This window comes from Thalassophryne amazonica, chromosome 11 (genome assembly GCF_902500255.1).
Source record: "Thalassophryne amazonica chromosome 11, fThaAma1.1, whole genome shotgun sequence".
Taxonomy (NCBI): Eukaryota; Metazoa; Chordata; class Actinopteri; order Batrachoidiformes; family Batrachoididae; genus Thalassophryne; species Thalassophryne amazonica.
Window position 1 is genome coordinate 77122453 of NC_047113.1, and position 27406 is coordinate 77149858.

The 27406-nt window shown below is 43.4% G+C and overlaps 1 protein-coding gene across 3 annotated transcripts in view; it reads right to left on the reverse strand.

Moving 5' to 3' along the window:
• The window catches only part of LOC117520887 (TBC1 domain family member 9B), a 68255-nt gene that overhangs the window by 2181 nt on the left and 38668 nt on the right, over positions 1-27406 (reverse strand). The window contains exons 11-22 of one of the 3 annotated variants that reach the window (XM_034182225.1): positions 21358-21475; positions 19332-19534; positions 19057-19139; positions 14620-14749; positions 8036-8134; positions 7862-7930; positions 7540-7780; positions 6950-7015; positions 6726-6803; positions 6128-6181; positions 5896-5943; positions 118-215 (exon numbers count right to left, since the gene is read on the reverse strand). In XM_034182225.1, the coding sequence (XP_034038116.1) occupies positions 118-215; positions 5896-5943; positions 6128-6181; positions 6726-6803; positions 6950-7015; positions 7540-7780; positions 7862-7930; positions 8036-8134; positions 14620-14749; positions 19057-19139; positions 19332-19534; positions 21358-21475 (1287 nt within the window). Of the gene's footprint in view, positions 1-117; positions 216-5895; positions 5944-6127; positions 6182-6725; positions 6804-6949; positions 7016-7539; positions 7781-7861; positions 7931-8035; positions 8138-14619; positions 14750-19056; positions 19140-19331; positions 19535-21357; positions 21476-27406 lie in introns of those variants that run through there. The other 2 variants (XM_034182224.1, XR_004563805.1) reach the window with 2 other exon arrangements.

Consider the following 27406-nt stretch of genomic DNA (forward strand, 5'->3'; position numbering starts at 1 on the left):
TGGCTTAAATGTCATCCTAAAACCTGAGTGTGAACAGACGGTTTTGGAAGAATGAAACAGTCTTCATGAAAATATCAAGAACATCCCTGAGACTGAGAGCCAGAAAGTTCTCCTGACCTGGTTCATCCTCGGCAAGTCTTTAATGCTTTCATTGTGGGACTCCTTCTCCTTGGCCCACATCCTCAGGTAGTATCTGTAGTCCTTCACCTTCTCCTCTGAAACACATCATACAAAGGTCAAAGTTCAGATGTCTGAGTCATTTTGCCCCTCCTTCTCAGTGTCTCCATTTTCATCCTCCAAATGATGGAGTGGCTCAAAGCATCTGCTTCATCACTCATCACCTCTACATTTTCTGCACAGCACCATGCAGTTTACCTTTATTTACTCACTCACCTTCAACCATTTTTCCGGGTTTGGGTCGCGGGGGCAACAGCTTCAGCAGGGGACCCCAACCTTCCCTTTCCTGGGCCACATTAAACACCTCTAACTGGGGGATCCTGGGACATTCCCAGGCCAGTGTGGAGATATAATCTCTCCACCTAGTCCTGGGTCTTCCCCAGGGTCTCCTCCCAGATGGACGTGCCTGGAACACCTCCCTAAGGAGGTGTCACCAAAATCACTGCACACATCAATGGTCTCCTGCTGGTTATACTACAGCACACAGTTTGGAAAAATATCATTGTGAAAAACTTTGGAGAATTTTTTACCATTTAAATTTTCAGTAGCATCAATGTCATACGGTGTAGTGACAAACTTTTCTGCACACATCAGTGGGGTCCTGCTGGTTATACTACAGCACTCAGTTTGGAAAAATGTGCAAAAACTGAATTTTACTGATTTTTATCTTTAAAATAAGACAATAAATAAGCCAGAAAATGAGCCCCCCCCCCCTCCTCTCTGCATCACTGTGAACCAGGACAGGAGGGAACTGAGGAAACTCGGGCACAGAAAAGCAGCAGACCCAGGCAATGTGTGTCCACGGATGATAAAGACCTGCACTTTTGAACTGGTGGAGGCACTACAACACATCCTTAGCCTACAACTAGGGAGCGTATCAATTCAATTTCAATTTATTTTATATAGCGCGAAATCACAATAAAGCTGGCTGAAGGCACTTCACATGAGTAAGGTCTAACCTTACCAACCCCTAGAGTAAGCACACAGGTGACAGCAGTAAGAAAAAACTCCCTCTGATGATATTGAGGAGAAACCTCAAGCAGAAGAAACCTCAAGCAGACCAGACTCAAAGGGGCAAGCCTCTGCTTACACCATTCTAACAGTTACAAGGTTTCTACAAAGTTTTAACAAAGATGAACTAACGCCCTGTGCGTACCTTGTGGAAGACATCCTACATTGTCCCAGTTCTGAATAAAGAAACAGCTAAGCGAGCTGCATGACTTCTGACCAGTGGCAATCAAATCACACCTTATGAAGACACTGGAGCGGCTCTTCATCAGCATCCTCAGGCCCCCATGTACAACATGCTCAGGAGCCCCCACAATTTCCCTATCGGGTGGATGTTGGCTTGGAAGATGCTATCCTGTACCTCTTGCATAAAGCCCACTCACACCTGAATAAGGAGGTGGCACAGTTAGGATCCTTTTTTGGGCTCTTCTAGTGCCTTTAATACCGTCCACACCGATATGCTTTAGAACAAGCTGATGTGGATGCGAGTGGACCCCTGCTTAGCATCCTGGAGCTTCAACTACCACACCGACCTCATTATGTCAGACAGAAGGACGTCACATCAGACACTGTGGTCAGTTGCACAGGAGCAGTACAGGAGACCGTGCTGGCCCCTCTCCTCTACACTCTGTACGCCTCAGACCTCTAATACAATGCTGAGCTGTGTCACATACAGAAGTTTGCAGATGACACAGCCATCATGGATTGTATCAGATGGCAGGGAGGACAAGTACAAGAGCTTAATGGAGGACTTTGTTGTCTGGTGCAACAGAAAAAACCTGCAGATCAACACCTCAAAGACTAATGACGTGGTTGTGGACTTTGGGAAGTCAAACCAGAACTGGTCTATGACCAGAACCGGTCTATGACCAGTTCTGGTTGAGGGTGTTCAGGTAGAGGTGGTAGACAACTACAAGTACCTTGGGCTGCGGCTGGACAACAAGTTGGACTGAACCTGCAAAACAGACCACCTGACTGTACTTCCTGAGGAAATTGTGCTCTCTTAACATCTGAAGGAAACTCCTCAGGATGTTCTACCAGTCTGTAGTCACCAGCAGTGCTGGAGGTGCCAGCCTGCCTAAAAAGGACTCATCTAGGCTGGACAAACTGGTCAGGCGTGCCAGCTCTGTGTTCAGCTCAAAATTAATTCAAGTTGATTATTGTTTGTTGAATTTAATGAAAACACCATTTTCTGTGTACAATGACTGAGTTTGAAAGAAACCAGGAATCAATATTAGGGGCCTAGGTTGGAGATTAGGCAGTCTGCTCAGGCAGACTGTAGATTCCTGAAGAGAGGCGGTGGAACGTGTGTGTGTGTGTGTGTGTGGTGACGCAGCCAGTCACTCCACTCTGATCCTGGTCACACAGGAATCGTGATTAGGCGGTCTGCTCAGCCTATGTAGTCTGAAAGTCGACTTCAGATGAGGGTCAGGGCACCGCATCAGAGCGCAGCTCCTCTGAACGATTATAACGAGATGTTAAATCTGTCATAAGCGTACTTTTACAGCTGCTCACAAGAACGAATGAACATGCAACTGTTTTACCAAACCATGACAAATGACTCCAAATGCTTTCCAGTACATAACAGGCGGCGTCCAGTGGAACAAAGGCGTGGCGTCCACCTGGGAACACAGCGGGTGGAGATCATCACAACAATGTGCATGCAAGTGCGCAGATCAAAGTCATGCAAGTGTCAAGGCACCTTAAGAATGGGTGAATTTCAACATGAATGGGTGAATCCAAAGCTGAGAGAGACTACTTAAGAGAAATAGAAATGTGATGAGAGATTTGCCTATTTTGGAGTCAACACTGCAGAACAGGGCAGCTGAAATGAATAGGATTAATAAAAAGAAAAACAAAAACAAAAAAACACACCCTGACTGTATTGGGCCAAAGGTTAAGGCTATGATGTATGAATGCTTCCTGAGACATCCTGCTAATACTCAAAATGCTTTTATGTGATGGGACATTCTGGGATCATTTTCCTTTTTGACCGTATGCAAAACTCTGTAGGAAGGATAAATATGACAAACGGAGGTCAAGAAAAGAGAAAAGACACTTTACAGAAAAGACCGATTCTACTGGAAACAGAGCTACACTGTAAAAAAAAAGTTAGTTAAGCTCAATTAGTTACTATAACTTGTTCCTGTAATTTACTTCCAGTTAACATAATGAGGTATTAAATTTCATCTGAACTTCATGAGTTATTCATGAGTTGAAATGATTCAAATAACCTTGAGTCATTTCAACTCAAGGTTGTAAGCCAGTTCAGTGAAATGTAAATTTAAATGTGTCAACATAATGTGAGTTTAAAATGGTAGTCAGATCATCTTGAAGTTGAATTACTTCTGTTTTAAGGCAGCAACTGAACTTAAGTTTTAATTTGAATTGACCTGATAATTTGTAGAAGAGATGATGTAATGTGGAGTTGCATCAGGAAGGGCATCCGTCGTAAAACCTGTGCCAAATCAACATGCAGGTCCTTCTTGGATCTGCTGTGGCCACCCCGAGTGAAAACAAGGGAGCAGCCAAAGGCTCTTAGTTTTATTATTAGGAGCAATTAGGCCCTTAATTGAACAAGGTGTGTTAACTGAATCTTCAAGTCTTTGTAACACTTATTTTGCCAATTCCAAAACCAGAAGCCAGGAATTCATTCAGATGTGGGGTCGAGTGTAAGATGCAGCCACACAGACCCTGAGTCAGCGCCAGAACCATCTCATACTGCCACGCGAGCGACGGCGGCGGAGACAGGTTGCCATGTAATCCCTATGTAAGGATGCGTTGTGGCGCCACAAAAGTCCAAGCCACGCAATGCGACGCAATGGACGCGAATGAAGCGATTTTGAGCAATTGGCGCATTTGTGGCACGATATCGCGTTGCATCATGTCTCGTTGCCCTCTTCCCCAAATTGAAAAATCTGAACTTTTTCGCTTTGTCGCACAGCGATGACCAATCAGGGACTGGATATGTAGAGACATGTAGATGGCTTTATGAGTTTATACTTGGTGTGGACATGTCCTGTGTTAAGAGAATTCTTTTGATACTTATCAATTATTGTCTTTGATTTTGTCTTTCATATATACATATATATGTGTAATTTCACTTAATGTTACTTTCCTAGTTAATCACTGAACTGCTCACATGGTAAAATGACCTTTTGCTTACATGAAGAGTGTGAGCATAAGCCTTGTTTTTGCTAAGTACAGATGTACATTTTAATTAACAGGTCAGCCTTGAACAGAGAACAATGTAGCCTGTACACTGTAGCCCAAGGTTGGCGCTGTTATGTTTCATTTCTGAGAACAATTATATCTGCCTGAGAACAGACCGTGGGACGCCCGAGGCGAAGAGTGATACAAATTCATATCACTGTGAGAATAGACTGGGAGACGCCGCTATGTTTTTATATTGTTTTCTGCAATGTGTCTGTATGCAACTTTGCTTCAATAAATTCAGGTAAGTGGGCGGGCCCTTCAGAGCTGTCTGATGAGTGACGAGGGTCATGCCCGCCGGCTCTCTCCTGATCAGGAAAGAAATCCAATTTCTCGCGTGGTCATTCTCTGCCATAATTTGAGCTGTCTCTTTTACCAGGTTTAATCCTGACATCCTGTCTCTGGCAGCCAGCCTGTGAGCCTTTTGTCCTTTATTTCACAATTATGGCAGAGTTGGAGGGGAGAGCGAGCAGCAGCACTGCAGCAGCAGCAGCCAGTTTTCTTTTTTGTCACGTGCGCACGAATAGTCTGTGAAGATAATTTTATTAACTACAGAGATGTATAATAAAACAAATTGTGACTGGTTTATAACACAATTATGACAGAGTTGGAGGGGAAAGCAAGGAACTGCACCGGCAGAAAGTTTTTTTTTTTTTAATTGTTCACATGAGCGCACGCGAACAGGACAGGAGGTCCTCAAACTGGGTCCTGGAGAGGCGGAAGTGCTGCTGAAAGCGGCCATCATCCAGACGCAGCTCCTGCAGCAAATAATGAAACTCCCCGAATTGGGAACGTCTCATGAGGATGTTGTGAACCCAGGGACAGTGCCGCTGGCGATGTTTGTCAGCTTTCCATAACAAATAGAGCACAGCAACTCGCTCCGTGCGATCAAGGTCCGCCATGTTGACTTGATGGCGAGAGGAATGGAAGCTCCTCCTATTTGATGATGCATTGGGGCGAATTTTCGCAGCAAAAGCAGAGTGACACACCGGGCAATGGTGGCGCATCCATCACCAGGCGAGGGATGTGAATTTGTGGCGTCGCGTGGCGTCTGGTGTGAACACGGCACAAAATTGACAAATTGGAGCTTGTGATTACTTGAACAACAATGTTGCAGTGGAGGTCGTACGAGCTCCCGTCAGAACAGGAAGAAGGACTCAGGTAAGAGTAGAGGACAGGAGCTGTGCTAGTGGTGACCACACCATAACATCCACCATCAGAAACACTGCCCAGTTTTGGAATGCTGTCTTGGAGCATGCGCTGAACCCATGCTTTGCCCCATCCAGCACACCACAAAACTTCCCTGGGTCCTGGATGGCAACCACTCAGGTACACAACCAGTTCATCCCCACCACTTCAAAGTAACCATCGATCTGCTGCTGTCAGGTGAAACATGGGCGTGTCCTTGACCTTTTCCAGTCTCTGGGGTCCTCCACACAGAGACAGCCGTGTTCTGGATCAAAAGAAGCAAAGAAGCGGTGAATAAATCTACTTTACCTTTTTTCTCCTCATCTTCTGTTCCTCCCCAGGTCATCTTCTCATCTCCTGTACACAGACAGGAAATCATCACCATTGCCATTAATGTATTCGTAACATGTATGATCTGGTATGAAAAGCTATGAATGCGATTAGATTAGTGGGATCATAACAGTGGCTTTTGACATCAGTGGAGGTAGGCGTGGCTTGCTGATGCATTAGTTAAGATGAGCTTCACTGCAAAGACACAAACCTGAGGTCAGATCCTGCAGCCCCGAAAAATCCAAATCAGACAGGACTGAAGGCTCTGGAAGGGCAGGAAAAAAAAAAAAAAAACCTCTGCATCAGAAGGAGGTCAAAGACAAAAAGACAGAATGACAACAGCCAACAGATATTCGCCCTCGTCTAACTTGCGCGAATATCAGTCATTTTGGGCGACTGGGCATGGACGTTGGGCCTCTGAAAATGCATACCGCTCTCCAAATGCATGTTATTGTATTAGTATGTCTGGTATTTATATTTATAAACTGCTGTTCTGTTTTACTTTCACTTTTGATACCCTGTGTGCTTATATACAATGCTGCTGGAACCTCAGTTTCCCTGAGGGAGTCTTCACAAGGGATCAATAAAGTTCTATCCCTTGCCAAAAAATAGTACTGATAAGTATATAAAAAGTAAACTGGAAGTATACTTGAAACATACTTGTATGTACTACTTTTTGGTAAGGGATTTTATCTAATCTAATCTAACTCAACAGTCAGCCCAACAGAGAGGCGGAGCTTAACATGGCTCTGTGTTGACATTTAATCACATTTTGTGTGTGGCACAAATATATCAGTGTTATAATTGACCTTTGACCTTTGCGTGCAGGTCCTCGGTGAAGAAATGAGCTGCTTCTACAGCAGACTCCGCCTCCTCAGGACACAGGGCTGCAGCACAAAGAGGAGAATGATTGACAGGTGCCTTTGTTCTAATGAGACATCATCGTGTCTGGTCACATGGTTGTTCCTATAAGAATGCACATGGAGGAAAACGTCATTTAGGATTTGATTTGACCTTTAGGAGATTTTAGTACCTGGAGGGAGGTGGAGTTTAAACATCAGCTTGAGCTTGACAGTCATATCTCCATGGTACATCCCACCTACACAAACACAATCAAAGGTTGAAAAGAGCAGGTCTCATCAGAGCGCCCTCCAGATCCAGATCCAGCTTTGTATCACATCAGTCATGCGACTCAGATATTTATGAAATGTTTTCATTTTGAACCCTCTGGTTCAGCAACAAAACCATATCAGTAAATCGCACATCACTCTATACCAGGTCTCTTCAAAGGGCCGGTGTCCTGCACCTTTTAGATGTGTCCCTGGTTCAGCACACACCTGAATCAAATGACTGAATTCCCTCCTCAGTATGCAGTCACGTTCTCCAGAGTGCTGCTAATGACCTCCTTAAGTGACTCAGGTGTGTTGAAGCAGTGACACATCTACAAGGTGCAGGACACTGGCCCTCGAGGACTGGAGTTGAAGAGTCCTGCACTATACAATGGAACATGACTGTCACATGACTGCCTGTCCACAGACGTGGTTAGGTCCAGGTCTGAATAGATCCAGATCTGGAGGACATTCGTTTGTGTTGCATTTGTCCACAGGTTACGGTGGGACTGACTGAGTCCGGTGATGAACTCCTTAAAGTTGATGAGTCCATCCTTGTTTCGGTCCAGCAGCCTGAAGAGGCGTGCAGCCAGTGTAGGGGTGTGGCCTCCACTCATCCAGGGTGCCAGAGCGATGAACAATTGGGTGAACTGCAGCGGGTCAATGCGGTACTGCTCCAGGTACGGCAGGCTGGGGTCGTGACGCTCTGCCGCTGAGCTGCTCGAGCCCCAGTAGCAGCTCCGGATGTGTTCGGCCTGATGAAGGAAATCCGCAGACCACATATCTACAACACATTCATACATCACCGACAAGTCATGCTGATGATGTCGACTGACCTTAAAGAGGCAGTAAAGCTCCTCCAGCTCCTCAATGCTGAAGGCAGACTCGGTCATGACGGCTCGGACCTGTGCGCGCACACACAAACAGCACACACACAAACATGCACACCAACACCTGTTAGCGTTCTTATTAGTTCATTAGCCTGCGCTCAGAAAACTGACATCACCCACCACACTCCTCTTGGCAGTGTCCTCCAGTGACTGGATGACCTTTAACCTCTGCTTGAACCTCATCTGCTCAATGACATCAGACCGCAGACCGCCAAACTTCTGCTTACAAAGAAAACAAATATAACAAACTGTGATGGCGCTGCCAAGTGACACAAAGACACTCATGTTAGTGTTATGATGTCAACATTGGTCACATCAGGTCTGGGGGCATCCATCGTATTACGGAATCTACCCAAGTTCTGGATGGCAACCACCCAGGCCAACAACCAATCTATTCCCAAATCTCCAATGTAACAATCTATGGCTGTAACCCAGTAAAATGTGGATGTGTCCTTGGACCTTCTCCAGTCTCTGGCATCCTCCACACAGACACCTGTGTCCTGGATCACACCCAGAGAAACTCACCACATGGACTAAATGTGGTGTCTGATGTTCCCTCACAGTGTCAGTGATCCTCCTCACCTGAGTCTCACCACCTGACTAGTCATCGAACACCAAGTCATTCCAGTGGGACACAAAGACCCTCCACAGAGACCTGGAACCTAACAAGCCATCCACTCACCACCTTAGGTCACTAGTGGAGGAAACTATACGTACCGTATCGTTGGTTTGGAGGTTGATGATTGTAAAGAAGTGGAGCTCGTTGAGGGACAAACTGATACAGAAAATGCTACTGTTCCTCCCATAAATTGCATAAATACGCAAGAGAGAACTTTAAAAGAGTCTTGTGCTTGTCGACTTCATTGCATGGGCACAGAGTTATGGAATTGGAAAAGCATGAATCAGGCGGTACCATTTTAAGGTAACACTCCACAGCGGGCTTAGAAGAAAGAGTGAGTCAACCAAATGTAATCTTTTTAATGCACATAATGTCTGGCGCTTATTTAAGGCAGGCGTTTATTTTTTCAAATGAAGTTTTGACCTGGCCATTCAATAAGGCAGGTCCCGATTCAGGATTCCCCGGAGGATGTTTGGCACCTCCTGACTGTAACTAATCTTACATACACACACACACACACATATATATATATATATATATATATATATATATATATATATATATATATATATATATATATATATATATATATATATTTATCTGGGATTTGATTATAACCAGGGTTCTAGCCCCACGGATTTTCCAAAAATGAACTGAAATGTTGCTGAAAAATGTACCAATTCGATCGTCATACTTTTGTTTTATTTTGCAATTTCAACCAAATAATTAAAGAAATAAGAACTATATTTCTCATTTTCTTCGCATCTAAGTGCAAACAGCAGAAAGATAGCAGTCAGCTGCTTTCAGCACTCTGTGAAGCCGCAGAATACTGAAAGTAGAAATCAGAGTAAGACGGACTCCACTCTAACTTAAAGTAAAAAAAATCATCCAGAACAATGCTTCATAATCCAGAGTTGCTTCTGTGTCAGCAGATGCTGATGATATACTCAGAAGTTTATGGCTTATTTTACAGTTTAAAGGCTCCCTGTTTCCAAAAAGGTCGAAGGAAAACAGACGGTGAGAGCAAGGGGAGAGAGAGCGAGAGGAGAGGAGGAGCAGGGGAGGAGCCTTAGCAAATCAGTGAAAGACTGGCAAATCAGTCCATCTTCAGCTCTTGTTCAAAAAAGGTAATTAGAGGTTATATTGTTTAAAATAATAATAATAATAATAATAATAATGCTATTCCACTGAAACATGTTGGGGGGAAAAAACTGTCATGACAGAAAAACTGCCTGCTTCACAGGATTAAAAGGTACAATGTGTCATTTTTTAAGAAGACAGCAAATGCTATATGCCCATCAATATGAATGTGTTTTTAACCTTTTCAATGTTATTTACAGAAACATTTAAAAAAGAACTCTGGTATTACAAATATTACAACATAAATGTCTTTTTTGGTCTAATATTCTTTCTTTCAATGCATCTGAAACCACTCAAAATTAGTTAAAATAGGGCCCGCCAATAATGTTTTAGAGGCATAAATCCCTGTGCTTCAGGGGGCTCGGCCCCCTTGCCCCCAGACCCCCGGCCGTGAGTTGCGATCACGTAATTTACCCGGCACTAAAATGGTTCTTACTAGAACCCTGATTATAACAGTCAAAATTCACCGGTTCCCCTGAATCCATTATATGCGAGTTTTACTGTATCTCCCTTTGACAACATTATCAGTGATAATTTTGACCTCAAGGCGAAGTTTGTAAAAGTGGAGTTTCGGCAGCTGCAAATGCAACACGACTTCACGGCTCTAAATGAATGCACAAACTTTGTCCCGAGCAGAAGTTAATGCATCGAAACATAAGATGGCAGCATGATTACTCATCACTCACTCATCTTCAACCACTTATCCAGCTCCAGCAGGGGACCCCAGACTTCCCTTTCCTGGGCCACATTGACCACCTCTGACTGGGGGATCCCGAGGGGTTCCCAGGCCAGTGTGGCGATATAATCTCTCCACCTAGTCCTGGGTCTTCCCCAGGGTCTCCTCCCAGATGGACGTGCCTGGAACACCTCCCTAAGGAGGTGTCACTAAATTCACTGCACACATCAATGGTCTCCTGCTGGTTATACTACAGCACACAGTTTGGAAAAATATCATTGTGAAAAACTTTGGAGAATTTTTCCAGATGGATGTGCCTGGAACACCTCCCTAGGAAGAAGCCCAGGAGACATCCTTACCAGATGTCTGAACCACCTCAGCTGGCTCCTTCCAACATAAAAGAGCAGCAGCTCTACTCTGAGCTCCCCACGGATGACCAAGCTTCCCACCCAATCTCTAAGGGAGACACCAGTCACCCTCCTAAGGAAGCCCATTTCCGCCGCTTGTACCCGCGATCTACTTCTTTCGGTCATGACCCAACCCTCATGACCATAGGTGAGAGTAGGAACGAAGATTGACCAGTAGATTGATTCGAGAGCTTTGTCTTTTGGCTCAGCTCACTTTTCATCACAACAGTACGCTAGAGCAAATGCAACACCGCCCCTGCTGCACCGATTCTCCAGCCAATCTCATGCTCCATCGTCCCCTCACTCGTGAACAAGACCCCAAGGTACTTGAACTCCTTCACTTGAGGCAAGACTTCAATCCCTACCCGGAGTAGGCAATCCATCAGTTTCCTGCTGAGAACCATGGCCTCAGATTTAGAGGTGCTGATTCTCATCCCAGCCGCTTTACACTCCAGTGAGTGTTGGAGGTCCCAGGCCGATGAAGCCAACAGGACCACATCATCTGCAAAAAGCAGTGATGAGACCCTGAGCCCACCAAACTGGAAACCCTCCTCCACCCGAGTACGCCTCAATATCCTGTCCATGAATATGACAATCAGGATTGGTGACAAAATGCAGCTCTGGCAGAGAGCGATCCCCACCGGAAATGGGTCAAACTTACTGCCAAGTACCCTAACACAGCTCTCGCTTTTTGAGTACAGAGATTGGATGGCCCTGAGAGGGGAGCCCCTCACTCTATACTCCCACAATGTCTCCTGGGGTACCCAATCATATGCCTTCTCCAAGTCCACAAAACACATGTAGACTGGATGGGCATACTCCCGGCCCCCTCCAGGATCCTTGTGAGAGTAAAGAGCTGGTCGGTTGTTCCATGACCAGGACAGAATGCGCATTGTTCCTCTTCAATCTGAGGTTCAACTATCGGCCAAACCCTCCTTTCCAGCACAATGGAGTATACTTTGCCAGGGAGGCTGAGTAGTGTGATGCCCCTGTAGTTGGCACACACTCTCTGGTCCCCCTTTTTAAATATGGGGAACACCACCCCGGTTTGCCACTCCTTAGGCACTGTCCCAGACCTCAACGCAATGTCGAAGAGACGTCTCATCCAAGACAGTCCCTCCACACCCAGAGCCTTCAGCATTTCTGGACGGATATTATCAACCCCCAGGACTTTGCCACTACGAAGTTATTTGACAACCTCAGTGACTTCCAACAGGAAAATTGAGGATAATCCCCCATCAGCTTCCACCTCTGCCCCTACTATAGAGGCCGCTCTGGTCTGATGTGGGAGTTCCTCAAAGTGTTCCTTCCAGTGCCAGATTACATCCTCATTTGAGGTTAACAGAGTCTCATCCTTACTGTAGACAGCTTAAATGGTTCCCCTTTTTCCTCTCCTGATGTGCCTCACGCAGTGGTGGGCACAGATAACCAAAAATTAACTTCGATAACAGATACTTTGATAAAGATAAACCGATAAACCACCCAAAAATGTATCGGAAGTTACAGATAACTGATAAATTCCAGTATTGTCTCTGGTACATTTGCAACTACTAACAAGCTGAATTTGAGTTTTAAAACCATGATCGCTTTTGGAAGCATCAAAAGCGACAAAAGACCCAAACAATGAGCCATTACTTCTATGTTTGAACATGCTGCCCCCTGCTGGAAGCTACGTGGCTACAGCACAGAAGCACCCTGAGAGCAGTCACAAAGCCAGCTGTCTACCAATCACAATGCTCCGCTCAGGCAGAGGTCTTGACAAATAAAGGCATGCTGACTTATGGTTTTGTGTGAATACTGATAGAATAACTCCATTAATGTCAATTCTGTCATTTGTACAAAGTTAAAATATAACATATTTTTTTATGTTGAATAATGCACTAATTCTGAGGTTTTGTAACAAACACAGATAGATCGCAAAGGATTCTGGGTGTTTAGCCTCTGCTAAACACTGATTGCTTCAGTCATTCATTATGTAAACTAACACATTAATGTGACGTGTGTTGGTATTTACAGATAAATGTGCTTGTGTAAAATATTCCATTTTTTATTTGTAAAAACAGGCATTTTTACAGAGCCCTGGAAGTGTCATCGCAAAATGTTTTGCATGTGGAGAGAATGTGCGCAGGTTTTATGATGTTGTAAAATGTGCACTCAATATTGTCTTGACACATAAATGTTGACTTTACACTGTGTGAGTTCTGGCCCTTTTTCAGGTGATTATTCATTCGTGCAAGAATTTTTTGGACCGAGTTTCAGGTTAATCGCGCATCCTGCATCGTGTAGTGTACATGGAGTAACAAGCTGCGTTCAACATCTCACGACCACCTCCTGATCGCCGATCTCATGGTCGAATGAAAATCAAGCTTGTTTGATATTATTCTGGTCGGCTGTCGTGAGTGTATCCTGCTGCTGAAGAGCTACAAGCATCCAACCGCTCGCACTGTGCATGTGCAAACACCGCAGAGATGTCTTGTAATGTTTTTTTGTTGTTGTTTTGTTTTTAAAACTGCTTTTTTAAATGGCTTTAAAAAAAAACAAAAAAAAAAAAACAAAGCCAAAAAGTTGATTTGACAACCATCTGATATAACCGGGGTCAAAATAAGTAGAACACTGCCATCTACTGGTGCCCGGATGCTTAGTACTTAGGGCGAATACTGCCATGAACACTACTGGCCAGTAGAGGCCTTGAAAACTTGCCAAAACAAAATTCCAGATAATCCGTGTCTGCTACATTTAAGATGCGTGGAATTTAACAAACGCAAATACAATAATGTCTATAAGCCATCTATAAATATATTCACGCAGGTTTTAAGCACTAGAGTTGCTGTTGTCCGTGGAGCCTGAACAGAGTGTCTGAAATGCATTTGTCCTGTCGTGAACGTACTGAGATTACCCTATCCTACCCATAATGCACTGCTGGGCACAGCATGTGCTCACAAAACCTTAAAAATTAGCACATTACTTTAAAACTAAAACATATCTGATATTTTCACTTTATAAAACTTCAGACATGACAATAATCTTAAATAACTTGTCCAAAATTAGTTTGGTTAAAATTTGAACCATAGGTTTAAAATGTATGTCTCTGGATGACTTGGGTGATATTGCCAGTGTATCAGTATGGTGTTAAAGAAAATGATTGTTTTTTTTTTGTAACCAGTTGTCCTTTGCCTGCAGAGGATAGAGTGGTTTCTCCTGAAAGCAGCTCTCTTCTGTTTGCAGAGGGTAGAACTATACATCTCTTAGGAAACGTTTAACAGGTAGGTCTCAACTGATTTTAAATTTTAAAAATGTTTGCCGCTGTTCAGCTTGGTTTACTACGTTATCGGTCTAAAATAATTTATCGGAAGATAATTAGTCTGATAATGGTTTTTAAAGTTATCTAAAAAGATAATCCGATAATGAAAACGTTATCTTCGATAATTATCTGTTATCGGATTATCGGAAGTGTGCCCACCACTGGCCTCACAGTCTACCAGAAGCACCTTGGTGCTGATTAAGTCCTTCTCCATGGTTCCTTCTCCACCCTGGGTAACTCCAGAGAAGAATAACGTCCAACCACTATCAAGGAGAGTGATTCCAGGGCCAAGGCTGTGTGTGGAGACAAGGTCCACCACATCTAACTGGGTCACATTTGTTTGCCCTCATTTTGTCATGGTGTCTTGTGAACACATGACAATGAAAAGCCATAGTGTAACTACCCTTCACAATACAATTCAATAGGTTTATGGTACAACAACAAATGTAACACAAAGCAATGAAATTCCTCAGAACAGCTCTAACCATGGGAATTAAACCACACCCTAAACAGTGACAAGCTTGTTGATGCAGTGATATCATAACAGTGAGCCAGTCAGACCTCGTAAGATGACTTGATAAGATCAAAGATGTTGACTTCAGGTGGCGGCTCATCACTGCTCGTCAACAAGGCATGGAGGTGAGGAATGGACGGAGTCACTGTCTGCTTATTGACAATGTTATCCAGATACCTGCATGCATGTGTGAGTAGACACACACAAACACACAATTTTCAGACATCAGTACAGCATCATGGGTACAAAACAGACAAAGGTGACACATTTTTCTGCCATTGTGCTCCATATTGCTATTCCTCCCACCTTACAGTCACCCGTCACTCCCATCCCCAGACCGTAATACCATGTGTTAGTCATAGGGGATTCCATCACCCGCATGTGAGAGAGAGCCAGTTGGATGGAAATAGAGAGGACATCACCAGAAAGATGTGAACTATGGCAGGAAAACCATTATACTGATCGTGTAGTTTATGTGACAGGGAGGGAAATTCTTTATATTGAGACTGTGGCCTGTATCTATCAATGTGCCCATAAAGGAGCTAGAGGTTTATGCTACCCAAATCCAGTGCCTGCTAGTATTTCAGATACTATTAGAAATAGCAATGCGCCACCAGCTGACTTTGCAATGCACCAAAAAAAATCTATTTTTATTACCTTTGTCGCAATGTGGACATCTGTAAACATAAACCTAGACTGAGCCATCTGACACACTTTCAGACAAAATCACTCGAGTAAAGCTGGACCAACTTCCACACTTGGTAAGGTTCTTAGTCTAGGTTTCATCACTGTTCTCAAAATCATTATTGATTAATGATCTCAATTTGGAACATCATTTAGATATGACTGGTTTATGTGAAATTTGGTTGAAGCCTAATGTCCTCCTGCCTTTAAATGGACCTTGCCCACCTGCATACACACTAAATCATGTTCTCTGTGATACAAAGCAAGGCAGGTGCTGTTAATTTAAAAATCCGGGTTTAGCTTAATGCCTGAGGGGAGTCCTAAATTTAGTTAATTTGAACATCTAGTTCTCTGCACTATTTAGGCTGCCACTCATGATCAGGACAAAATTCAGTCATGTTACTTTTGGCCTTTTTCCATTCCATCACTTGCCGTTCTAGCACTACTCAGCTCGGCTCCACTCAGTTTTGGTACCAGACATGTCTTTTTCCATTACAACTGAGAACCTCCTCAACATGGGCGGGGTTGGCAGAGCATATTTGTACGAAACTGCCGTGACATAGATTTACCTATATTCAATTGAATACATCACAAAGACACAAACACATAAAAAATGGAGGACATTGAGATGATGGTGTGCTTGCTCTGTGGGTTTTTAAGAGAAGGCTGCAGGTGGCGAAACAAAACACGTTTGAAAGGTACAGGAGACTTTGGGAAGTCATACAACAGTATGAACCTGAAGACAAAAATATACAAGCTGCTAAGAGACGACGCATGAGGGTAAGTTAATTGTAGCTATCGCTAGCCTCCTAGGTAGCTTGTAAATAATAAGTCCAGCGTACAATGTTGTAAAAAATTAAACATGTTTAATTTTTTTCTGCGTCGAGCACAGGACGCAGAAATTAAGTGGTTTCAATGCAAGTCAAAGCAACCTGACGTTACTCAACGTGACTGGAAGCCATACCTTCTCAATACAACGTTACCTGTTGCCAATTTATGATTCCTGCTGTATTCCATTGTTCCTGCAGTATAAATCATGCAGGATTGTTTTTATACCATGTACACAATGCAGTAAAACTACATGCTCAAAAAGAGCACAGGAAAAAAATGCTGATTGCAGCATGACTGCAGCAGCTCCTCGCTCTTCTCTCACAACTGTGTTAAAATAAAGTCCATAAAAGTCCTGCTCACAGACTAATTGCCAGACAGGACATGCCTACATCCAGTAAAAAGTCTGGACATCTCCAGTCCACTCACGGACAATTCATTCGCATGCGCACATGTAAACAATTAAAAGAAAAAAAACTGGCTGGCTGCAGGCAGTTAGTTCCTTGTTCTTCGCTCAAACTCTCTCATCATTGGGTTAAATAAAAGAACAAAAAAGGACAAGTCCTGCTGACAGACTGATTGCCAGAGAAAGGACATGTCCACATCAAGTATAACTCCAGACATCTCCACATTTACTCACGGACGGTTCATTCGCGTGCACGTGTAGCTCGCAGTCAAAGGAAGAAAGATAAACTATAACAGAACTCAGAGAGCAGACTTGCAGCTCAGCACAAGAACAAATATAAACTAGAAGAGAAATCAGAGTGCACAGTCTGGCTGCAGCCAAACTGTGCACTCTGATTACTCTGTGCAGAGAACCTGCAGGCTGCGCCCTCACCTCCTCTCTGCCCCCCTGCTGCGCACACCTGACACAGACATTCCTGCGTCATCATGACGCCACAGGAAGCAACTCAAAGCAGCCCCAGTGTGAAAGGGGCTTTAAATTCAGTGCACACCAAGATGATGGTCATTGCTCCTGTGAGACACAGGAGCAATGGTCTAAGCAGATGGACACCCAGCTGAGTCTGGTCTGCTTGAGGTTTCATCCTCAAAAATGACAGAGCGAGCTTTTCAAGCACATGGCAATGTTGCCCATGTGCTTGCTCAGGGTGTTTGGAAGGATCAGACCATACCATTGTGAAGCACCTTGAGGCAACTTATGTTGTCATTTGGTGCTATACGATGTGCATTCAAAAACTATCCAACATTAATTTTTCACATGGAAACAAATGAAGTTTGCAAGGCATCATTTGGTGGGGAGGTGTAGGAAACCTTGCACATGCGTGAATTTTTCCACACCCGCAGAGCACAGTCGCTAGAAGTTAACTTTAAAGTGAAGATGTGTACTGAGCACCCATGGGACTTTCATTTGCTACAACAAGATGGAATGACTTGAACAAAGGTTATTGCATCAAATTTTTTCAAAAGCTTGCTGATTCCCACAGAGGTTAATATGAGAACTAGAGTCCACAGTTGCACTGAGACGTGTCCCAGCAAGCAGGCATGGTCGCCATTTTAGATCAGGGCAACTCAGTAGGCAGCACGCACTGACGCTCAATGAGTCTCGTCAAGAAACAGGTGGAGAATGCTGGAAAGTTGCACAAGCTGGCAAAGCCACAAATGGAGGAAGAAGGGAGACAACATTTCCTTCCATAATTAAACAGTTTTGGTTATTCCTGTTATTTTTTCCGTGACTTACTTTTTGGCAATAAACTGGTGTAGTGTCATGCCTGGTTATGAAATCTGAATCTGAATTTATTCAGTACTGTACAAAAAACAGATTGTAATTAACGGTGACCATGTGGAATTAATTAATGCACTCTGTGTGCCCAGTCTGAATTGTGTGATATTGTGCCTTCATGTTAGCAGAATTTGGCAGCTGGAACATATCGAATCTGTTTAAACTTTCAACACTAAATTAAAATGAAAAAAATAATTTTGTAGCTGATGACGCATTTGCTTTCAGAACTATTGGCTGATGAAACCATTCACTCATAGAATCAGTACTCATTTACAACTGCAGGTGTCTCATCTGCGTCACGTGGTGGAGAATGCATTTGGAATCCTGTAAGAATTAATACTTTAATTTTCCTGTGTGTGTTCACTCGCATATCCGCATTGAAAATGCATTAACATCTGGGCACTTTGTCAATATTTTGCCTGGTTATGAGGCGTCCACGAAGGGACATTCACGTTTAGTGGGCAGCATTGGGAGTGTGGACTCGTACTTATATTAACCTCTGTGGTGGATACCCAAGCAGAAACCATTTGCAAGATTCAGCAGGCATTTGGCAATGATGCCATAAGCATAACACAAACAACAATGATGCAACCTCTTCAAAACCGGGTGCAAATCAGTGGAGAGTGAAGCACAACCCGTTTGGAGGACTGGACAAACACAGGTCCAAACAAGCATGTTTTTGGACAGTGGCACAGAACACAGGAAGATGAAAACTTCACACAGAAAGGACCAGGCAAAAAGCGATCCCACGGCCTTCTTACTGTGAGGCAACATTGTTAACCACTAAGGCACTGTGCCCCCCCCCTTTTTTTAAGCAATTTGATAACTTTGTTCAGGAGGCATTTCCTTCAACTGTTGTGGAAATTTTTGAGCTGCAAGGTGACATTAAATTACAGTGAAGGACAAAGGACAGTAAATGAAATAAAAGTGTCAAAGCCTGATGTGGTTCTACATCTGTAAAATGTTATTTAGACCTCTGACACTATTTTAATAGAAATATGTTTTTTAAATGTGCATTTTCTTTCCCTTTGGCAGTTGCATATTTTTGTAAATTTGCTGGTTTTTATGTATCCCTTTTATATTTAGCTTTTTATTTATTTAATATGTCTACAGATACTTTTTTAAGCAGCTTTGGCACATTTATCATTATTTATTGTCACAGGGAAGAGATCAAATATGATCTTGTGATAGTTCGATGTGAAATGGTGGTCACATGATCAGTGCCGTTTACCTTCCCAGGACGGTCATGGCTTCGCCTTCATCACTGGATGACAGCAAGGCGTCCATGTTGTCATCGAGCACAGCCAGCGCCACCTGCAGGTAAAATGTGGGAGGGGTTTAGTCTCTGGCACACCCACCCCAGTCTGTAACACCCCCACAGGACTTTCTGATTGTTACCATCAGAGGGTGCTGCAGAAACTTCAAAAGTTGTGAGTGTTCAAGTTGTTTTTGTTTGAACTCAGAAAGAATGCTGGTTCAACAAATCAGACAGTGGTGACCTCTGACCTGGAAGATGACCTTGACACCCTCATAGAAGAAACAGTCGACTAGGACGACGGCGCTGTCGAACGGCATGACGGACAGGAAGAGGGTGAGGAACCAAGACAAGGAGATGGTAGACATGACGCCCAGATCCTGCATGTGTCCATAGAGGAGGGGCAGGAAGACATGGGTCAGCTCCTCAAACACGGCCTGGTCTACCAGCGCTCCTGCAGGGCAAAACCTGCCATTACACTCTATAAGTCAACTGCTGGTCACATGTTCCCATCCAAACGGGAAATGACATTCATGTGCTAACACTGACGCACATACACTTAAAACACTGAAATACACTGAGGGTGCTAACATGCTAACAGCATCGACTTATGACCTTGATGCTAACATGCTTGTAGCACAAGGTGCATTCAACTTCGTGCAGCGCCACGTGGTGCCACACAGCACTGGCTTAATGTGAATAACAATTATGATTATTCATGGTATTTATAAAGCACTTTACAGTAGAAAGCAAATCTCAAAGTGATACACAAAACCAGTTTTCAAAAGCAAGTATGAAACATGCATTAAAAGATAAAAGAAAGTAAACCAGAACATAGAACATTGCAGTAGTCCAACTGAGAAGAGACAAGGGCATGAATCAGGGTCTCAGCATCAGCCACAGACAGGATGGGATGAATCTTCACTATATTTCATAGGTGGAAGAAAGCAGTCCTCATAATATCTCTAATGTGGAGGTCAAAGGACAACGTAGGATCAAAAATTACCCCAAGGTTCCTCACTTTGTCAGTGTGATGTATGACACACGAGCCTAGGCTAAGCGTTAGCTGGTCAAATTGATGCCGATGTCTCGCTGGACCAAGAACCATCATTTCAGTCTTATCAGAGATTAAAAGTAGAAGTTACTAGACATCCAGCTTCTCACTGATGCAAGGCAAACTTCTAAGGATTTTATGTGGATGAGATTACCAATAGATATCGGCATGTACAATTGAGTATCATCAGCATAGCAATGAAAGGCAATCCCAAAATGCCACAGTATTATGCCCAAGGGGTGCTATGTAAAGGGAGAAAAGCAGGGGGCCTAAGACGGACCCCTGTGGAACCCCAAAACCCCAAACACATCAAAATGAAACCGTTGTTTTTGTAACCTGATAATGCCTCTGGAGTCATTTCCAAGGTATTTCGTGGATGTCAGGGTGAAGGCTAACTTTCACTAACTCAAAGTTAACATCTGCTCTTGTCAAAGGCTCATGTATGTGCACAGGCACACCCTTCTGCAGATGTGGTTAAAACGTAAATATTGTTTATGATTTATAGAGAGGCTTTATTGAACAATTACGTAAGACAATAGGATCTTAATAATTAATGTCAATAACAAATGTATAATATATATATATATATATATATATATATATATATATAATACTGATACAGCCGAGGGACTTTTAGCATTGCATTATATTTCATATTTTCACCACTGTAGACTAATACACTGCTGATAAGACCACAGTAAGCCAAAGGTCAAAGCTTCTTCATAATTCAGTGAATGTGGGGAAAAAAATGACAGCAGGATTTCAAAAATTATGCCTTCAGCATATTTGCTTAGTGGCCACATATGCAGTCTGCTTTCTTCAGTTATTCATTTTCTGAAATCACTCAGTCCTATTAAGTGTCATGAGGGGACTGGAGCCTATCCAAGCGGTCCTTGGGTGAAAAGCAGGGTGCAGCCGTCTATCTTACACAATAAAGTTACAGAAAATCTATTTACTTTATGTTGCTGTAAGAATAACATCACACTGCCGATATTATATAAATAATAAATCTCACTTCATCTACGACAGAGAATGCAAACCATGCGAGATCAGTTCTATGGTTCATGAAGTAGAATGTCTGAAGTGACAGCTGATGTTTTCATCCTCCACCCTGCAAGTGGCAGTAAATAACAGCTAGCAGGCAAGCTAGAATGCATATAACGACCCAAGATGCTAGCATCACTGATCTCTGACCCTGATGCTAACATGCTAATAGCACTGACCTACGACCCTGGTGTTGTAGTAGTCCGGAAGCATTCGTTCACACAGTGCCACCAGGATCCAGAAAGCTTCTTCTTCTGTGCAGTAGAGCAGAAGCACAGAAGTGACGATGTTCATCGCCTGCACAAAGAATCATGGATGAAATGTGACCATCAAGTTCATTCTACTCAGTAATTCAGCCTCATGGGGTGTGCAGCCAGTACATTCTGAGTGCCCGTCCCAAGCTAGGTAAGGGCACCGTTACACAGGATGGTGTCATTTGTGAGTCCTTTGTGCATTCTAAAATGTTGCCGAGATGCAGACGGGATGTGAAAACATCTTTCTGTGGAACTGCTTCAGCGTCTGTGGTGGAGTTGGGGCACTACAGACGGATTTTCCTGCTTTACAGACGTACCTGCTGGATTGGAGCAGAGTTTGCTGTGATCTAAAAGCATGACATCATATTTCCTCACTGTTAGTGTGCGAGGATATCAATCAACTCAGAGAGATAGAGTCAGTGAGAGAGAGAGTGTGAGAGAGAGAGAGACAGAGAGAGAGAAAGAGAGAGATCAGAATCAGAATCAGAAGAAGTTTATTGCCATTGCCAGTGAACAGGATTCACAGACTAGGAATTTGCTTCGGTACAATGGTGCAACATTAAGAAGAGATAAAATGCTAAGATAAAATATAACATATGTGTCAAAATAAGATAAATATAAGATAAAAAAAAAAGAAATATGAAATCTGAAAGGCTGTGTGCATTAAAAACAGAGAAACAGAAAAAACAGTGCAGTGGGAGGAGTGCAATTAAAAACCAAAGTACACTGTCTAAAGTGACCCGTGATAAAATGATAAAGTGACAGAGTTAAGCTTAAGGTGACTGAGTTATGAGGAGTTCATGAGTCTAACGGCAGAGGGGAAGAAACTGTTCTTATGGCGGGAGGTTCTGGTCCGGATGGACCGTAGCCTCCTGCCCGAGGGGAATGGCTTGAACAGACCGTGTGCAGGGTGAGAAGGGTCAGCTGTGATCCGACCTGCTCGGCCCAGAGTCCTGGAGACGTGCAGGTCGTGGAGAGATGGAAGGCTACAGCCGATCACCTTCTCAGCAGAGGCCACAATGCGCTGCAGTCTGTGTCTGTCCCTGGCTGTGGCCCCGGCGTACCACACCGTGATGGAGGAGCAGAGGATGGACTCGATGATGGCCGTGTAGAACTGCACCATCAGCTGGACAGGCAGCTTGGCCTTCTTCAGCTGCCGCAGGAAGTACATCCTCTGCTGGGCCTTCTTGATGAGGGAGCTGATGGTTGACTCCCACTTGAGGTCCTGGATGATGGTGGTGCCGAGGAAGCGGTGACAGACCACAGTGGTGATGGGGCTGTTGGTGAGGGCGAGGGAGGGTGGGGGGGCTGTGGCTTTCCTGAAGTCCACGATCATCTCCACTGTTTTCTGGGCGTTGAGCTCCAGATGGTGCTCAGATGAGATGGTGGAGATGGTGGACAAAGCAAGGTAAATATTAAATTATTCATTTTCCACTCTTAACTTTGGATCGACCTGGTGTGTGTGCTCATGTGTGAGCTAAATTGTCAGAAACATGACATCATTCGATAATTAGCACTTTTCACTGGACTTTCTGTGGCTGGAAAACAACTGACAGCTGTGCAGGAACTGGAAAAAGTCATGTGACTGCTGTACTGTTCAGAAAACTCGCTTTGTCTTCTTTCGACTGGAGCTCCACACTGAGCTCTGTGAGTCAAACTCTGAATCATACAAATCATGGAAAAAGACAAATCTGATGGTGAGTCCACAATGAACTTAATGTATCTATCTATCTTAATGTATATTAAAACGTTCCAGGTGAGGTGTTTTGATGCAGGGGCTGCCACGCGCACAGCAGTGAAAAAAAAGGTATAAAGAACATGCACACCAAATCCAAAATGAATGTGCACATACAGAAACATGGACAAAGACTCCATTTAATATTTATCTGGTTTTGTCTTCCATGGAGACAGCTTTTTCATTAATGTTACGGTTATCATCACAGCAGTAATCGGGGCTCAGATTATGTGTCTGACGTAACGCATCCTTGTGACACCGAGCTGTATGTCCATTTGTGCTGAATTGACACCGGAGCAGAATCCCTGAATGAACCATCAGGCAGCTGCAGGAAAAGTATAAAGCCTAAAGTTCTCTGCCTGACCTCTGTTCAAAGTTCTGAACAGGTACAAAACTTTCCAACAAAGTCAGTCAGCTGACAAGGAATTTATTTTGCACTTTATAATAGCACTTTCAAAATGAATTTTACTGATAAAAGTCACGGCACACAGCCCAAATCATTCAGTTTCTGTTGGGCAGTCATGGCATAGTGTGTGCGGTGTTTCAGCATCCTCCGGCCACAGAGAATTTTCTGCATTTGTCAGTAAAGCTGCATATTTCATGGCAACCATACCATGGAGTGTAGTGGACAACTACCCAGCCTGTCTTGTAAGTAGTGCTGCAACGATCCCCAATTTTTCACTTCCCACCCAATCCAATACCTGAATTTGGATATCTGCCGATAATTTTGTTTAATTTATTTTCATTTATATAGCACCAAATCACAACAAAGTTGCCTCAAGGTGCTTCACACAAGTAAGGTCTAACCTTACCAAACCCCAGAGCAAGAACACACGTGACAGTGGTAAGAAAAAAACTCCCTCTGAGGAAGAAACCTCAAGCAGACCAGACTCAAAGAGGTGACCCTCTGCTTGGGCCATGCTACAGACACAATTTACAAAACCAAATACAGGAAATGTTGCCGGTGCACAAGACAGCAGGGTTTCAGAAACAGACAACACACCCATTTCTCGATGGAGCGGCACCTCAAACAGACAGAAAAAAACAGAATCAGGCATCAGAAAGACAAGAAATACAGCATAATTTGTCAGCATTAAGCAACAAGAAAAACACAAGATCACTAAGGTCACTAGCCCTAAGCTTCACTAAAAGACCCAGAATTTAGAAAAAGTTGAGGCAGCGGCCCGCTCCATTTACTAATAAAATAAATTAAAAGAGTAAAAAGCATAGTAACATACTATGACAGTATGCTAGCCATACGAAAGAGAAAATAAGTGCGTCTTAAGTCTGGACTTGAAAGTGTCTACAGAATCGGACTGTTTTATTGATGCAGGGAGATCATTCTAGGGCTGCAGCTATCGATTATTTTAGTAATCAAGTATTCTATGGATTATTCTGGTGATTAATCGAGTAATCAGATAAAAAATACTTTTTGCGTTTTTAAACAACGGCAATAGTCCAGGGCAATGGCACAATATCTCTGCGCCAAAATCTTAGTAAATCAGAAGAGATGCACATCCAAGATGTGTAAAAAAGGTGTGCTGGATCAAAAAAGAGACAAATATCAAAGCAAAAATCAGCAGAACCTGAGCGCTCCTATGAAAAAAGCTTTATTTGGACACAAATAGCAAAATAGCTGTGCCAAAATCTTGACATTTTGCTGAAATGTCGATGGAATGTGGTTTCTGTTTTGTTTGTTTTTTCCCCTCAACTTGTAAAATTTTACCTTTTTTTTAAGGTTTAAGGTTTTTTAAATCCCTCTTTCTCTGCGATTCAGAAGATGCATTTCAGATGGAGGTTGAACATGCAAGCCTCGCAGTCAATTTTTTTAAATTTTATTTGAGTTACCGTGTTTGTGAAGCATTGTATGTTGCCCAAAAAAAGCGAAAATAAAAAGTGAAACACACAGAAGAAAGAGTAGACTTTTGCTGAGAGGATCTTTCAGAAACTGTTTGTCAGTGTAGTGGGGGACGGAGCCATGACTTGCCCGGTGTGAAGGATGTGCTGAGAGCCCCTCACACCGGGCAAAGAGAGACAGCACCCGGCCACATAGTCAATAATCACTCCCCACGTCGACCGGACCGTGTGTTTTTTAAAAATAGACAAACACACAGTCAGTCTATTTCAGATGATCAATGTGGAGCCTCTTTCTCTTAAAAGGCTTTATTTTACTCTGTCTGTCACGTTGGAAAGTGGTAGCTTTCGGCGCTAATTTGATTAGCATTTACATGGCTTATGGGAATGCCCTAGTCGTCTTCTGTTTTTTCTGGGGACGTTACAGCGCCATACACAGGCATGGCATATGTACTACAACGTTAAACAACGCTTCGAGGCACAGAATTTGCCTCGACATTGTTTGAAATTGAATTATTCGAGTTACTCGACTAATTGTTTCAGCCCTAAATCATTTCACAGAATAGGGGCACAATAAGAGAAAGCTTTGTGAGCTTTGCAGACTTTTTATTCACCCAAGGGACACAAAGTTGTCCTGCACCCTGAGAACGCAGAGTCCGGGCCGGTACATAGGGTTTAATTAGGTCAGCTAAGTAGGGAGGTGCCAGTCCGTGAACAATTTTATAGGCCAGTAGCAGAACCTTAAATCTGATCTCACAGGGACAGGAAGCCAGTGAAGAGACGCCAAAAATGGGTGTAACGTCGTCAAACTTTCTGCTTCCTATCAAAAGTCTGGCAGCAGCATTTTGAACCAATTGGAGATCCCTGATGCTGGACAGCAGTAAACCAATCGTTTATTCATTTATTCTACTCTACAAGAGTCAAGACAGAAGTCAGACTACCAGAGCAAGAATTTTAGCTGAGGAAGCTTCTGCGATTTGAAGCGAAACGTCCTCGCGTCAAGCAACCCAGTCCAGTCGAAGATTCAAGCTTCTCTACTATGGAAACCACCTGGACAACTGAGAGCCTACACAGAAACCAGAAAATAGAACATTATTGCAGTAGTCCAAACTAGAAGAGACAAGTGCATGGATCAGGGTCTCAGCGTCAGCCATAGACAGGATGGGATGAATCTTCGCTACATTTCGCAGGTGGAAGAAAGCAGTCCTCGTAATATCTCTAATTTGGAGGTCAAAGGACAATGTTGGATCAAAAATGACCCCAAGGTTCCTCACTTTGTCAGTGTGATGTATGACACACGAGTCTAGGCTAAGTATTAACTGGTCAAATTAATGCCAATGTCTTAATGGACCAAGGACCATCATTTCAGTCTTAGAGTTTAAAAGTAGGACGTTGCTGGACATCCAGCTTCTCACTGATGCAAGGCAATCTTCTAAGGATTTTATGTGGATGAGATTAAGGCGAAGGCGAAGATTGGCCTAATCAGCCATCTTCACACTCACCCCACCCCCTGTGATTCGTAGAAGTCATGGTCATCTTCGCAGCCACAGGACAAACATCAGTGTTATTGTACAAAACTCAGTGAGAATGACTGGTCAGGTATGACGTCAACCATGGAAGGGCACTCCCAGTAATCCCAAAATGATTCTCCAGCCTATCAAGTAGAGTATGATGATCTGCGGTATCAAACGCAGCAGTGAGCTCTAACAGCACCAGAACCGTACTGGTGTCTGAATTCACTGCAAGCAGAAGATCATTCACCACTTTAGTGAGAGCTGTCTCTGTGGAATCATATTTTCTAAAAGCAGACTGCAGTGGCTCAAAAAGATTATTCTCAGTAAGGTGGTCCACGAGCTGCTGTAACACCACTTTTTCCAGAATTTTAGAGCAAAATGATAGGTTTGATATCGGCCTATACTTTTTCAATACACTAGGGCAGGGGTGGCCAAGTTCGGTCCTCAAGAGCCACCTTCCTGACACTCTTAGTTGTGTCCCTGCTCCAACACACCTGAATCCAATGAAACACTCGTTAACAGACTTTTAATGAGCCTTTCATTGGATTCAGGTGTGTTGAAGCAGGGACACAACTAAGAGTGTCAGGAAGGTGGCTCTTGAGGACCGAACTTGGCCACCCCTGCACTAGGGTCAAGATTAGATTTCTTAAGTAATGGTTTAATCACTGCAGATTTGAAACATTTAGAAACAGATCCAGATGTTAAAGAAAGAAGAATAATTTCCAGCACAGTCAGCCTAAGAGTGGGCCACAGGTCCTTAAACAGTTTTGTTGGTATGGATCAAATAAGCAGGTTGGGGTTTTTGTAGATGTTGAGTTTCATCAGCACGCCTAAATCAAATCAAATCAAATTTATTAATTTATATAGCGCC